The sequence below is a fragment of the Delphinapterus leucas genome, chromosome 1 (assembly GCF_059928025.1).
Source record: "Delphinapterus leucas isolate spDelLeu-1000000601 "Yukka" chromosome 1, BTC_Dleu_Yukka2, whole genome shotgun sequence".
Classification (NCBI taxonomy): Eukaryota; Metazoa; Chordata; class Mammalia; order Artiodactyla; family Monodontidae; genus Delphinapterus; species Delphinapterus leucas.
Window position 1 is genome coordinate 61,777,255 of NC_143129.1, and position 14,387 is coordinate 61,791,641.

The 14,387-nt window shown below is 37.6% G+C and overlaps 1 protein-coding gene across 4 annotated transcripts in view; it reads left to right on the forward strand.

Annotated features, from left to right (window-relative positions):
- RC3H1 (ring finger and CCCH-type domains 1) overlaps positions 1-10,113 on the forward strand; it is a 95,193-nt gene extending 85,080 nt beyond the window's left edge. For all 4 annotated transcript variants that reach the window (XM_022565239.3, XM_089910890.1, XM_089910875.1 and 1 more), the window contains 2 exons: positions 1,147-1,262; positions 2,581-10,113. In XM_022565239.3, coding sequence (XP_022420947.1) covers positions 1,147-1,262; positions 2,581-2,731 — 267 coding nt within the window. In that variant the 3' untranslated portion in view covers positions 2,732-10,113. The remainder of the gene's footprint in view (positions 1-1,146; positions 1,263-2,580) is intronic.
- Positions 10,114-14,387: the final 4,274 nt, after the last annotated feature.

Below are 14,387 nucleotides of genomic sequence, written 5' to 3' on the forward strand. Positions count from 1 at the left end.
TTACAAAAAACTTTCCTGCATTACAGAAAACTTTCCGGGGAAAACAAGGGGGTTATCTGGAAGTTACTAAATTTCTGTTAAGCGTATTGATTAAGGAAGCAGAGGGGATGGTGTTTTTTGCAGTGCCCTCATGTTAAAGATTATTACCAAATAACATTTCTAGGTTTCACAGCCCTTATGTTATTGATGACCTATTTTTTTGTCATGAGTGAGATGCCATCTACATATTATTTCTTGTGGAATTATATCCATAGATATGCTTAGGGTTTGTTTCATAGTGCATGAACACTCATTTCAGTAAATTTTTAGTCTTAGGAGATTGAACCATTCCCTCAGATTGCATGGTAATTGGTTTTTGGGTTTTTTTTTTGCATAGTTTTCACATTCTTTGTAAGCAAATAGATGGGATATTTCATTTTTCTGTTTTCAATAAGTGTATTATAGATACTTATTATATTTTGACTTGCTTTTTCTGAGTCATCAGTTTTTCTGTGAGATTTTTCCATGTTAACTTGAGGCATTTGTCCCCTTGCTATCCAGCTTGGATAGTGAGCAAGTGGGCCGTACTCCATTATGTTTTTGTGTATCTCTTTCTCTCTCTCTTTTCTTGGCTGCATTGGGTTTTCGTTGCTGTGTGCGCGGGCTTTCTCTAGTTGCTTCACGCAGGGGCTACTCTTCGTTGCTGCGCAGGCTTCTCATTGTGGTAGCTTCTCTTGTTGTGGAGCATGGGCTCTAGGTGCACAGGCTTCAATAGTTGCAGCACACGGGCTCAGTAGTGCGGCACACGGGCCCTAGAGCACACAGGCTTCAGTAGTTGCGGTGCATGGGCTCAGTAGTTGCAGCGCATGGGCTCTTCGGGCACACGGGCTCAGTAGTTGTGGCGCACTGGCTTAGTGGCTCTGCGGCATGTGGGATCTTCCTGGACCAGGGATCGAACCCGTGTCCCCTGCATTGGCAGGCAGATTCTTAACCACTGTGCCACCAGGGAAGTCCCTATGTATCTCTTTTAATCTGCCTGTTTCTTTGGTCATTTTACAGAACTAAATATGATTTCTGATCATCATTTTGTATTATCTATATCTGTTCTCTCTTCCATTAGCGCCATTAAATAAAAGATAATTGAATTTATTTCCTTTTCTTTCAAAGGAGAACCAGTGTTCTCTGGATATGAAAAGCAAATTGAATACAAGTAAGCAAGCAGAAAATGGACAACCAGAACCACAAAATAAGGTTCCAGCTGAGGACCTTACATTGACATTCAGGTAAAGAAAGGGACATTTTCATAGTCTTATACAGTCATGACAGAAGTACCTTCATACATATAATTTGATTTTTAAAATATTATTTTGTATACACTGAGAAAAGAATATTTTTGCATGAGTTTAGGAGTTAAAACTTATTTTAGGTCAGACCCAGGTTGAATTATCTGTTAATACCTAAGAAATAAAATTTTCTGCTTCCATCTCCTTTTTCCCCTTGTTTTTTAATTTATTTAAAACCAGTGTTAACATTTTGATGTATACCCTTCTGGTCTTTTTTTTTTCTTCTGTTTTTTTTTGTGTTTTTTTTTTTTTTTTTTTTTTTTGCGGTACGCGGGCCTCTCACTTCTGTGGCCTCTCCCGTTGCAGAGCACAGGCTCCGGACGTGCAGGCTCAGTGGCCATGGCTCACGGGCCCAGCCGCTCTGCGGCATGTGGGATCTTCCCAGACCGGGGCACAAACCTGTGTCCCCTGCATCAGCAGGCGGACTCTCAACCACTGTGCCACCAGGGAAGCCCTCTTCTGGTTTTTTGAAGTGTGTAGGCATTTAGCCACTTCCACCCACCTATCCGCCCCGCCCCCGCCCATCCTCCTGGTTTTTAATTTGGTCTGTCCCATGTCATCCATCATTATTCTACAGGTAGGGAAGGATACATATCAGCTATTGTGAACAACCCTGCAATAAACAATATTATAGTTAATTCTTTGTTTGCATATCTTGCATCTTAGAGTATTTTGCAACTTAGGGTATTTTGAGGCTTTTGATGCATAGTCCCAAGTTGCCCTCCTGATGATATACAACAATATCTAATGCCCTGTTGCTTTCAGGCTTAGGTTTTTGGCTGTTTAAATCCATGCGTTATCCTGGGTTCAAAGCAATTTCTTGTACTAGTAAACCTGCTAAAAGCAGGGGTCAGCACTTTTTCTTAAAGGCCAGATAGTGAATATTTAAAATTATGAGTTTTATTATTTCTGTGAAAACTCTCAGTTCTGCCATTGTAATGTGAAAGCAGCCATAGACAATATGCAAGCAAATGGGCAGGCTGTGTTCCAATAAAAATTTGTTTACAAAAACAGGCAGCTAAAAAAAGCAAAGTTAAAAAAAAAAGGCAGCTAGCTAGCCTTAGTTTGCCAACCCCTATGCTAAAATAAAGCGTGGATATAGAGCTGTAAATTAAAGTTTGAATGCCATTCATGTATGCCATTCCATACTGCTAAAAAGAAAGGCCCTGTTGACTTTATTCTACTAAATAATCATTTTTATCTCTCTCCTTTTTTAAAATCCAAACTCCTTTTTTTTTTTTTAAAAAAACGATAACAGTGATGTGCCGAATGGATCAGCCTTGACACAAGAGAACATCGGCCTCCTATCAAACAAGACCAACTCTCTGAACCTGTCAGAGGACCCTGAGGGAGGAGGGGACAGTAATGACTCCCAGAGATCAGGAGTTACATCCAGTTCTGCTCCCTAAAACATGAGGAGTCCTACTTTTATCTTCTGTTCCTAACCAATTTGTGGGGCGTAGGGGTAGGAGAACAGATAGCTTCTAAACATTTTCTCTGAGAGTGGTCAGAGAAATCCAGGAAAAGCACCGGAGGCAATGTGCACAAACACCACTACTAAAAACAAACCCTGCACATAGTTCACAATAATGCATTTTTTAATTTAAAAGAAAAAGAAAAAGAAAATTAGCAGTATCTGCAAGCAATTCAGATTAAATTTGTTTTTGTTCTGTGAATGAACTTTATTTTAATAACTTTGGACGCCTTGGATCCAGGGCTTTAAAAAAAAGAAGAAGATATTATATATACACTCTGTTTGATTAATTGTATGATCTTAATGAAGTAGGTTTTTCTTGTATTTTGGTATTATTACATACCCAGTGTGTATAATTCCTTACCCCCAATCCTTTCCAACTCTCAAAACCCCATAAATTACAACGGACAAAAAGCACTGGCCTTTCTGAGAATTCTGTGGTGCTTGAGAAATAGACAGTAATAGACTAGTTATTAGAAAATGTGCAGCACACCAACTTTCTAAGAGCTGTTATTTAGAAACCATAATCTGCTTTCTCTTTCTGGGTCACTAGCTTCATGTGTAGGTAGGTTTTTCATATGGCATTAAAACTTTTTGTAGTTATTGTTCAGGAGGGCTTTATTTCTTGTTTTTGTGTTTATTTCAGCTTTTCAGAGAGATAATTACCAATTAATTGTTGAAGCCCTCATTTCCGATATTATGGATGGACCCCTTTCATTCTCTTAATGTAATCAGAAACCTGAGTCAATTTTAGATTGCTTGAGTAGATTTAAGTGGAGATTACTTTCAGGATAAACTGTAGTTTATTAGCACTGAAAATACGTACTTGGTTTATTACCTGTATTGAGGTGATGGTTGGAAATTTAGAGCTGTGCTTTTCCAAATTGAACCTCTGCTGAAATCGTAGAATGTTCAAAAACCAGGACAATCAACCATGTTGTAAAACTGCAACACTTGATTTGAACTTAAAATGAACAGAGCCACATTAGTTCAATGGATGTGTTATGTTTTACTCTCAAAAACCAAAAGTATAAAATTCCCGTATACTGGAGCCCTTGGCTTTCAGAGATTGGCAGATACGAACTGCCTGAATCTTAAGGATAGTTCATGAATTAATCAGTTGCCGCTTTTCAGAGTCATTAGCACAAGTAGATAGTAAGTACCTAGAAGTCAATTTTTGTAGTCTTGGCTTTACAATATTGAAAAGATTCTTCATGAAAATGTTGAAAAGAATAAGGAAGAATTTTTATTACTTAGTTCTGCTGCACATATTCTGATGCCACATGTCTGTACTGAACTAAGACCATATAAAACATGTTTAGTGGGGGTTATTTGATATAGTCACCCACCCTATCCCTATGTTTGCCTGATTTTCTAAAAATTTCCCTTTCTGGATTATACTACTAAAACAGAAAGCACTGGTTATGTAATAAGTTACTGCATTGCTTTGGTTGGGTAAAAGCAAGAGTTTGTATTTTTCTTGTTTCTTATTTTCTTAACCCTTAACTCCTGCTGAGGTCATAACAACCTCAGTCTAAGCTCTGTGTCCATCATATTGTTAAATGAAACAAATGGGGGGTGAGGGTGGGGGGAGGGTAATACAGTCCTGCCATTGCCTACCAGTAGGAGAGTCCAAACAGAACACTCTTTTGAGTAGCAATTATTTAATTTGCCCAGTCAAGGCACCGTGTTTATATACTATTTCACATTGAATTTGATTATGCCCTACAGACCTGGCTGGTCAAGGATTTGATATACACATATTGGCTTGGGATTCGAGCTTTCTTTTTTATTTAAATAAAAATTTATATATATATTATATATATACATATATACATAGCTATATCTGTATATATATTGGGTATGTTTTATGGATTTTTTCGCATGAGCGCAGCTGTTGCGATAAAATGACTGATTGGGAGGTAGAAGCACTGAATGAAGATGAGGCATTTTATCAGTTGATATCCATATTTTCCTTTTTTTAAAAAAATACACTTGCTTTTTTGCTTTTTTTGTTTTATTTTGCTTAAAACCCTCTTACATTTACTCTTTAAGTACTTACTGTTTTTTTGGGAGAAGGAGAGAAACTTTTATGTCTGACAGAGTCCCGAGATTTTTCATTTCTCTCTCTAGCCATAAAAGACAACATTCTTGGCCTCTAGCCTTCTGTAGGCAGATTTGGGCAGATGTTATTTCTCCTTTGGACATGTTTAATTCCTAAATTTTAGGAGCAGTTGGTTCAATTTGGAACTCAGAATGATTCTGGTACTGAAAAGGAATTTATGGGTATTGATTTTGTTGAAATTTGGAGTAAAAGTAAAATTCCATTTTGGGTATCTGTTGAAACCCCTAATAACTCAACTTCTGTTGTTCTTGTTCATTTTCTTCAAATATACTCATTCTTCCTTTCACCATTTTGATTTTGTAAGCTAGGCAGAAACAGGGATTAATTTACACAGTATTCCTATTCTGAATAAAACCAGAGAAGCCACTGTTTTGAACTGACTTAAAATACTCTCTTTCTCTTTTTAAGGTATTTTCATGGAGTGAAGATGGGGGGAATCTCAAATTGTAGCCTTAACCCTAGCTGTACCTCTCTAAGACCTCACACTCTAGAGGAAATCTGAGTGGGTAGAACAACAAGAGAAAGGTATACTGTCCCATTGTGCTTGTAATTTACCTATTTTAAATTGGTTACTCTGCCTTACCTCATAGAAATTCTTACAACTTTCACAGGGCTCACAAGCAGTTTTAGGAATTCAATAAAACCTCCATTGTTTTTTTCTCTTTCTTTTCCTTTTCTCTGTTGTATACCTTGTGATATGATGAGCTAATAAGGGTCGATGGCCTGTTCAGGCAAAACTGCTTGACTTTCTAACTGCTTTTTTGTTAAAATCTATGAAAAATAATTGACTTTTCTAGCTTTTTAAATTTATTCCTTAAGAGACAGGTAGAAGATGAAACCAGTCAGATAGGAAATACAGTTTTTATGCTTTCTACTTACTCAAATGTTAATTTCTTCTGAAGATGACTGTTTGCTTTTCACTGAATTAAAAGGCAAGACTCAGACATCTCAGATGAAAATGAACAATTCTGAGAAGGTTAAGGTAGGAGTAATAAGCATTGTGTTCAGTCTGGATAACAACACCAGAATTTTATTCCAGCTAGGAATATAAAAGTACTTGGACTTTTTCTTTCTTCAGTGAGTCTCTGGAAGAGGGTAGAAGAACCGAGAATAAGATATCTAGATTCAATTTTCTGACTTATATGTAGTTCTTTTGCCTTACTTATAGATATTGTCATAAGTTCAGTAGGTGCCATGACTTGGGTAATTTACAGAGGCTGAAGTAACCAAAGATCCATTCCTTGTTACTTTTCTAATCAAAAGAAAAGTTAGTTATAACATAGGTTTCTAGTAATATTCAAATAAGACACTATTTCTAATGCCAGCTACAAAATACTCAACTACTCAGAATGTATAAAAATTTATTTCATACAGCATTAATGTGGTTGATTCCCTTCTCCCATTTTATTTCCCTTCCCTTCTCCTAGTCTTTCCCATGTATTTATTTATTTATATATATATTTTTTGCCTAAAAGACATAAAATTGGTATGATTCTCATTTGCTACCTTGAATATGTAACTCCATCAGACTTCCCATTGGTCTTTAGGGTTGGAGCTCAAAGTTTTTGTTTTTCTTTTTTTCTCTATCCCTTCTGTATCTTGCAAATTCCCCTTGATTTACCCACTGCCCTCCCCAATCTGCAACAGTGACAGTTTGCTGCCTCAAAACAGAGCATTCAAATGAATTCGCTTAGCCAATAACTTCTGTGAAGTTGCCTTTTCTAATGGTGTTATTACTCAGTGATGCACAAATGTGGTATTTGCCCTACTGGTAGGCAAACAAAGGTCTGGTTAGGAACGGTAACCTGCTGTTTTCTTTAAAGGAGAGCCAAAGACTTGTGCTTTACTCTGTTTTGGTTTGGGAGGAAATAGTAGCCATTTCGATTGTGAAACCTCTTAGTAGTTGTGAGTTGATTATACTGTGTAGGGAGATGTATCTAAAGTTAACTGTTAAAGTTAGCTGGCCTTATAAAATGTAAAAGTAATGAAAATTCTTCAGTTTTTCTAAACCATGAATGTCATCTTTTACAGTATTGTGTGTAAGCAGTTCCTCCTCCCTTTTGTTGAGATTATCTTGTCACGATAGCATGTTGTATTTTTGTTATTTTACTTGTGCCTAAAGGACAATCTCCTATCACTATGGTCAAGTAACTATAGTCAGTACATGTTAGATTATATTCAGATTCAGAGAAAAATAGATTCTTTTCACTAAAGAGTACTCGGTTGTTATTGCTTATGTACAAATGGTTATAGATGGAGATCTAACCATCTTTTTCTACTTTTTTTTTTTTTGCTCATTTTAAAGAATTGAGTAAAGGTTTCATGTATACAATCTATCTGTAAAAAGCACTTGTAATGTCTTATATATCATTAAAAGGAAAGGCTCAGTTACTTTTTAGGGGAAATTAATAACCTGTCTGGAAATTAACTGCAGTGTTTACTTAGATTTTTACCCTGAAAGAGTCCAATTGTGTTTATTTTTTATTGACAATACATGGTTATAATGTTTGCAAGGTGATCTCTTCCCTGAAAAGTCTGCCTATCCTTTTAGATAAAAATTAGAGCTAGTAAACTAAGCAGATTTTACGTTCAACGTTAGGGATTGAACAGGCAAGCAGTCTACTACTGTCATCATTTTACCTGACTGCCCATTTTGCTGGCCCACATTCATACCTTTCTACCTTGGACAGCTATGATTTTTATATTTATTTGTTGTTTCAGCTCAGCTTTATGAAATTTTCCTGCTGAAATTACTTATTGGGAATTATAGGTGGATTGCAGTTAATATTTTTTAAAATTCTTATTTCAACTTTCCTGAGCCACTTAGAAAAAGAAAGTTGTTTTTGTCGAAAGATACTGTTAATTGTAGTAAATGCCAGCTTACCATTTGGTTTTTAAGATTTTATTTCTTTGACTGCTAAAGGTGTTTTCACTCGCATTAGATTGTAACGCTAGCTATAATGTTAATGAAGAATAGGAAACTGCCACCACCAAGAAGAAGTAACACCTTTTAATAATAAATATGTTCCCAGTGGGTAGATTCTCAATACTGCACTGAACAAAGTGGGTAAAGAGCCCTTTGAAATCCTATTGTGATAAAGGGACTAACCTCACCACTGGAATCCTTGTTTTCAGAGCTTCTGAATTTTCAGCCAAACACTGAACTTCCCCTAAACTTTATTCCTGAGCAGAACATCCCTAGAGTAATAACCATTATTTTCAAAAGAAAATAAGGCACAGTAACCCAAGAGAGAGAACTTAAGCCTCACAACAAATTGTGTCCAAAAATATGTATTTAGAAAAATAAAATCCTGTGGAGTTTGTTATCCTAATGTATGTTGTATACTAGATAAGGTGACTTATTTTCTTGTATTGAGGTCTCATTATTTCTAGTTGGGTTTTTTTGTGTGTGTTGTTTTGTTTTTAATTTAAACTCTTAAGTAGACAGAGCTCACAGGTCTTTGGCATCCATTCTAGGTTGTGCACTCAGAGTCATCTTATAACTGGAAACTGTCAGGTGGGCCCCTACCCCAACTCCAGATGGTGTATGAAAGGGTCAAGAAAAGAATGGAAACAAACTATTGGGTGGATAATTGGTAGCCTTTTTTTTTTAACCTGATTTTTAAAATCACCATTTATTAGTGTAATCTCTCTCCACTGATAGGCTGCCATTCTCACAATAATATCTGAACCACCCTGTAAAATACTCCTCTGATTTCAAGGCATTTAAGCTTTTGCTTATCATGTTTACATCCTCTGTTCAACTAAGACACTGTTCTGAGAGCTACTTTTTCCAGGTGTATTGTTGCCTAAATTTCCTTTATTCAACCCCTTTCATCCTTTCTCTTCTTCCCACCTTCTGGAAATGAAAGGAACTTGGGGGAAAAAAGTTTTTCTTTTTTTTTCATTGATCCATAGGCTTCATTATCTTACTTGATGATGAATCTGTGAGTTTTTAGAACAACAGAAATGGAAAAAGTGAATCAAGATAATGAACAAAACCTTTCACCCACTTAAAACATTTTCCAGTTGTGAGATTCCTCTTCTTGTGTGTGGTCTCTTCCCCTTGTTACCCCTCTTACCCCTTTTCCCTGACTATGGTCAATTTGGCTCATACCAGTCTCCCCGAGACATTCTGCAGTCATTATCACCTTTTTGGGTGGATTTTATTTTGTTTTATTTTGTTTCTGTTTTTTTAAGTAACTTTTTAACATTGATGCATATTTGCTTGGGATAGAGCTTGTGTAATTTACCAATCGTATTGATTGTATGTGATTGTGCCCTGCGGAGGTATATTTAACAAGTCAAAAATAATCTAGGATAATAAAGGAGCCCATGAGATTTGAGTCAGGTTATAAATGACTTCATGAAATCATTTACAGTTTGAATAGTGAGAATTTATATCTCCTGTTCTTAAATTAGTGCTAGACAAAATACCATTTTTTTTAAGTTTTCTTGCATTCCTATTTTTCTCCCCTTGCCTTTTAGCTCCCTTGTTCTTTCTTGCGTGCCTCCTGTTCAGAAATAAAAATATTGAGCCTTAAAGAGACAGCTCATTTCTAAATTGCTGAAGTTTGTGAAATTTTACTTTTTCCAAGTGTTTCCAACTTTTCTTTAAAAAGTGAAGACATAATGAGTTGGAATTTCACAAGCTGTGAAATTAGCACTTGGCAAACTGTGAAATCTTATTTGAAGACTTTATCTCCTGGAAGTTCTTTTGGAATAGGAAAAAAGAAACCTGTTTTTGAAATAGACCATTTCCCTCTCTTTTTAAAAATCTGTTTATATTTTGAATTTTTAAACAGACTTCAAAAAAGTGAAGTGGAAGAAAAATAGTAGTAGGAAGATGTTTAGGACAGCAAAATGCTGGGTCTGAATAAGTACATACTCTCCTTGTTGCAGAGTTGAGAAGATGAGGGCCATCTTTTTAATTTGTATTATCTGTGTGCATGGTGTCTATATCAAAGATGTCACATTTTGTTAAAATGCTATTCCTTTCTTTATTCTCTTGGAAACTGACTCAGCCTCATGTTGCTCCAAATTAGTGTTTAAGGCTCCCACAAGTTGCAGATAAAAGGACAAGTAGAAGGAGGTGATTCGCCTTTTGGTTTGTAAATATATGCAAGTGTCTACAAGGTCTTCATCTGCTTTCTGTCAGCATTTATATTAAATGATAAATTGATGAGGAGAAACGCGTAGTCTTTTTTTGTAAATGAGCCTGTGCCCTCTTATTCTAACCTTGGGATTGTTTTCTTACACCTTTTTTATGGAGTTGTGTTTGTTTGTTTGTTCATTTTTAGGTGAAAAATAGAGAAGTAGGTAATATATACAAACACACATACTTGTAGTGTCAACTTTATAGATATCACAGGAATTAGTCCAACACCACAGTTCAGAATACTTCATTTGTTATACAGTGATTGCACATTAGGAATAAAGGTAATGGTTCTGAAATCCTAGAGTCAGTGTTCAGTGAGACTCCATGGTTAACATCCAAAGTTCTAGTTTTTATGCCTTCTCTTAAAATCAGAACCTTTTTATGCTTAAGCAGTATGGCCTTGCTCTGAATACCTTCCTGATGCAAATATTTTTTGTCTTTCCGTTCATACTCACTTTTCCTAATTGTCCTGAAATCCCCACCAATTAGTCACTCCTGGCATTTAGAGGATTTTCTCTTAGAGACCACTGTAAAATATACCCTATTCAAGAACTCAATGGCATGAAGAAGAAAAAAGGGGAGAAGAGGGGAATACTCTAGATTAAAAGGAACTTTAGAGATACAGAAATCACATGCAACGTGTGGACTTTGGATCCTAATTTCAACAAACCAAACATTCTTTTATATAGTTAGGGGAATTTGACTTAAGTATTGAGTATTAGATAAAACCAAGGAATGACACTTTTGTTCAGTGTGATAATAGCAACATTGTTATATAATAAAATGTCCATATTTTTAAAAGACAATAACTGACAATGGCTAGAGTTTCCTTTAAAATAACTGAATATTTTTAAAAGAAAAATAATATACATTACCAGTGAACAAACATCACTCCTTGTACCATCAGTTAGCAATTAGTTGTCCGTTAGTACCATATCTGACCTCAAGAGTAGGGGCCACAGTAAGAAAAAGTTCAGAGGGTATGAAGGATGGTAACTATTCCAACCATTCTTGAATGTCATAAAAGCTAGAATGGGAATTCCAAAACCAGACTTGCTGTCTTTACCACTTACCTAGGCCTACCCTGCTTACAAGCAACAGGGTACTTTGTGATCCCTTACACTGAGACTCATTGATTAATATGAGTTTGAGGGCCTCCTTGGTGGTGCAGTGGTTAAGAATCCAACTGCCAATGCAGGGGACACAGGTTCGAGCCCAGGTCTGGGAAGATACCACATGCCACAGAGCAACTAACCCTGTGTGCCACAACTACTGAGCCTGCGCTCTAGAGTCCGCAAGCCACAACTACTGAAGCCCCCACACCACAACTACTGAAGCCCCCACACCACAACTACTGATGCTCGTGCGCCTAGAGCCTGTGCTCCACAACAAAAGAAGCCACCGCAATGAGAAGCCCGCGCACCGCAACGAAGAGCAGCACCTGCTCACCACAGCTAGAGAAAGCCCGTGTGCAGCAACAAAGACCCAATGCAGCCAAAAATAAATAAATTTAGTTTTTAAAAAACATGAGTTTGATTTTTTTGTGTATATTAGCATCTCAATCCCAGTAATCAGCTAATCTGCAATGATCAATTTGTAAATCACTCTGCTTTCCAGCATGGTGGCTCATTTAGTTAATGGCTGCCACCCTTATTTGGAACACCTAGCACATCAAAAGTAAACTTTCAACTACTCACTGAACACTCAGTACAGTATTTACGAAAGTAATTTACTGAGTACTCTCTATATGGCACAACACTGTAGGGGACAAAGAGGAAAATACTCTCTACCCTTAAGGATCTCAGACTCCACTTATGAACTTGACATGTGTACAGTTTAAGGATACATAACATAAACCATCTACAAAGCACTAGACAGAATTACCAAAGGATTATGCAACCACAGCTATCCTCAAAAGAGAAGAGCAAGGAGCTGTGAGGCTATACACAAGGAAGATTTAGCCTTGCTTGGCTAGCCAGCAAAGGCTTTCTTGAGGAAGTGGCATTGAAGGTAAGAAACAGCTTGGGGGGACTGCGCAGGGACGGGGCAGGAGACTCCTAGTCAGAGAAAAAAGATGGGTGAACTCTGCGAAAGAAGAAAGACTTATGGAAACGAAGAAGGTCATTGAAGTTAGAGTAGAGAGAGTGAGATAGTGGCTTTGGATGCAGAGCCAGATCACAAAGTTGCGTTTTATTCTTAAAAGGAGTCCAAGGAAGGGTTGTAAGCAGGGGAATTAAAGGGATCAGGTTTGTGCTTCTTCATTCACGTTCATTGAGAAGCTTCTGTGTCGGTGGCATTAGTGGCTAACCTAACATGAATGCAGTTCACCTGGGGCTCTTGTTAAAGTGCAGTTACTGTTTCAGCGGGTCTGGAGTGGGGCCTGAGATGATCTAACAGGCTCCCAGGTGATACCAGTGCTGTTTGTCAGAAGACCACACTTTCAAATACTAGGGTACTTTCTACGTGATAGGCAATTTTAGAAGCAGAAGGATCCAGTTTTCTGCCTATCAGACTTAAACCTTTTAGTGAAATGAGTGAGATGTAAGGCATAATTAGCACCACTTGGAGACCACTTAAAGGCAAGTGTCTAAGGCTGGGAGAAACAAGGTAATTCAGGGAAGTTTTTGCATTTGAGGAGGGCCAGGTCTTGAAAAGCTTTATGTACCCTTCTGAGTTGTGATTTTATCCTTTAGCAGTTAAAAACCAGTATAGATTTTAAGCCCGAGAGTGATGATGATTGTGATTTGAAGTGGAATAGGCCTAAGGCAGAGAGCTCAGTTATGAACCTGTTGCAGTAGACTTACAAGAAATGATGAGGGCTTGCACCAGGACAATGGGAATGAAGAGGAGGGGAGGAATTTCTGAGAACAGCACGAGCATAACGCATTTCTAAACACCCAAATGGGCGCCATCAAACGGATGCCACCAAAATCAAGTGCTTCCCGTAATTCCCTTGACCAAGCGCAAGACCTGATCCCATATTATCAAGTTAAAGGGAAAAATTACCTTTGCAGTGTCAAAGCCCTTAAAAAATACAGTTTTATAGAAAACCTACAGTAACCTTAGTTTATCATCACCTTGCTATCTTCCCAAGTCCGAAAGTGTTCAGGTTATTATGAACTAAAACATGCTCTCTAATTTTCCTCAGTCCCTATGCTTAACCATTATCATCTAACTGGGCATTTTGTTATCGTGACAGCAAGCCAGGCAGCCTGATGAAATCCTGGCCTTAGGGCATGACACAGGCTGCCTTTCCAGAGTGGGCTGGCCCGTTTCTCTCTGAGCATTTCGAGGGTTTTTGTCTCTAGCAGCATTCCCTGGTTAGCTGAACCTCTGTAGCCATACCAAGATGTGATTCCTGAAACTTGTTTCTGTTCAAAGTTAGAACAGCCTGTGTCCAAGCAGTATCTGTTGGTTTACAGCACTGGCCATTTGGGAAGGGCCTGAAACCAACTATGTCCTGATGGGATAAAAGCTGCCAAACTACATTCATTTCTAGCCCCTCATTTCCTCCTCAACCCTCAAATGGACTTGGTCAAATTTGCTAGAGCAGCCCTCGGCAGAGGTAGGTAAGAGACACCAGTCACACAATTGACCTGTACTTATCAAAACACACACCCTTGGCCTTAGCTTTACTGTGAGTTTCTTCCCGTTGCTTCTTGGTCTGTCCAACCCAACCCCTATCTCTCCAGGGAACTTTCTCCCACTACCTCTACCTCTGCCTCTGCTGTCTTCCCAATTTCTCTTTTACCACCTACAACTTCCTGGACTAACGTAGAAGCAATGAGCTTTGACTCCATGCAACTCTCTCTTGCTCAACCTCCCAAGAATACCCTTGTCTGGTGTTTCTGTTCATACACGGTGTCAATTCCTCTGTATAAGTAAGCATTTTAACTTTACTTGATAATCTTAACTTTCCACTTGGGAGGAATTTAAAGTTATTTTCCTGTTACTAAGTCAGCAAAACTACTCTGAACCTGGGTTTCTTCAAACACAAATATTTATTGAGTACCTGGTGCATTCAAGACCCAGTGGCATGTGCACTGGACATGTTCAATAAATATTTGTTGTTTTGATTTGGTTTCCCTGAAACCAAAACTGAACTTTCTAACAGTTGTGAGAACTTGGACAAATTCCAATGAGATGCTTTGAGAATCTCACCTGAAAGCTGCCAAATGATAATGCAGGATTTACTTCGATAAACTTTATTTCACCTTAATTAAAATGTCGTAACCACCAAGTAAACTAGAAACCTAAGAGAGCTGAAGACAACTCTGTTTTTTGTGCTAGATGTTTTGTTGAATTTCT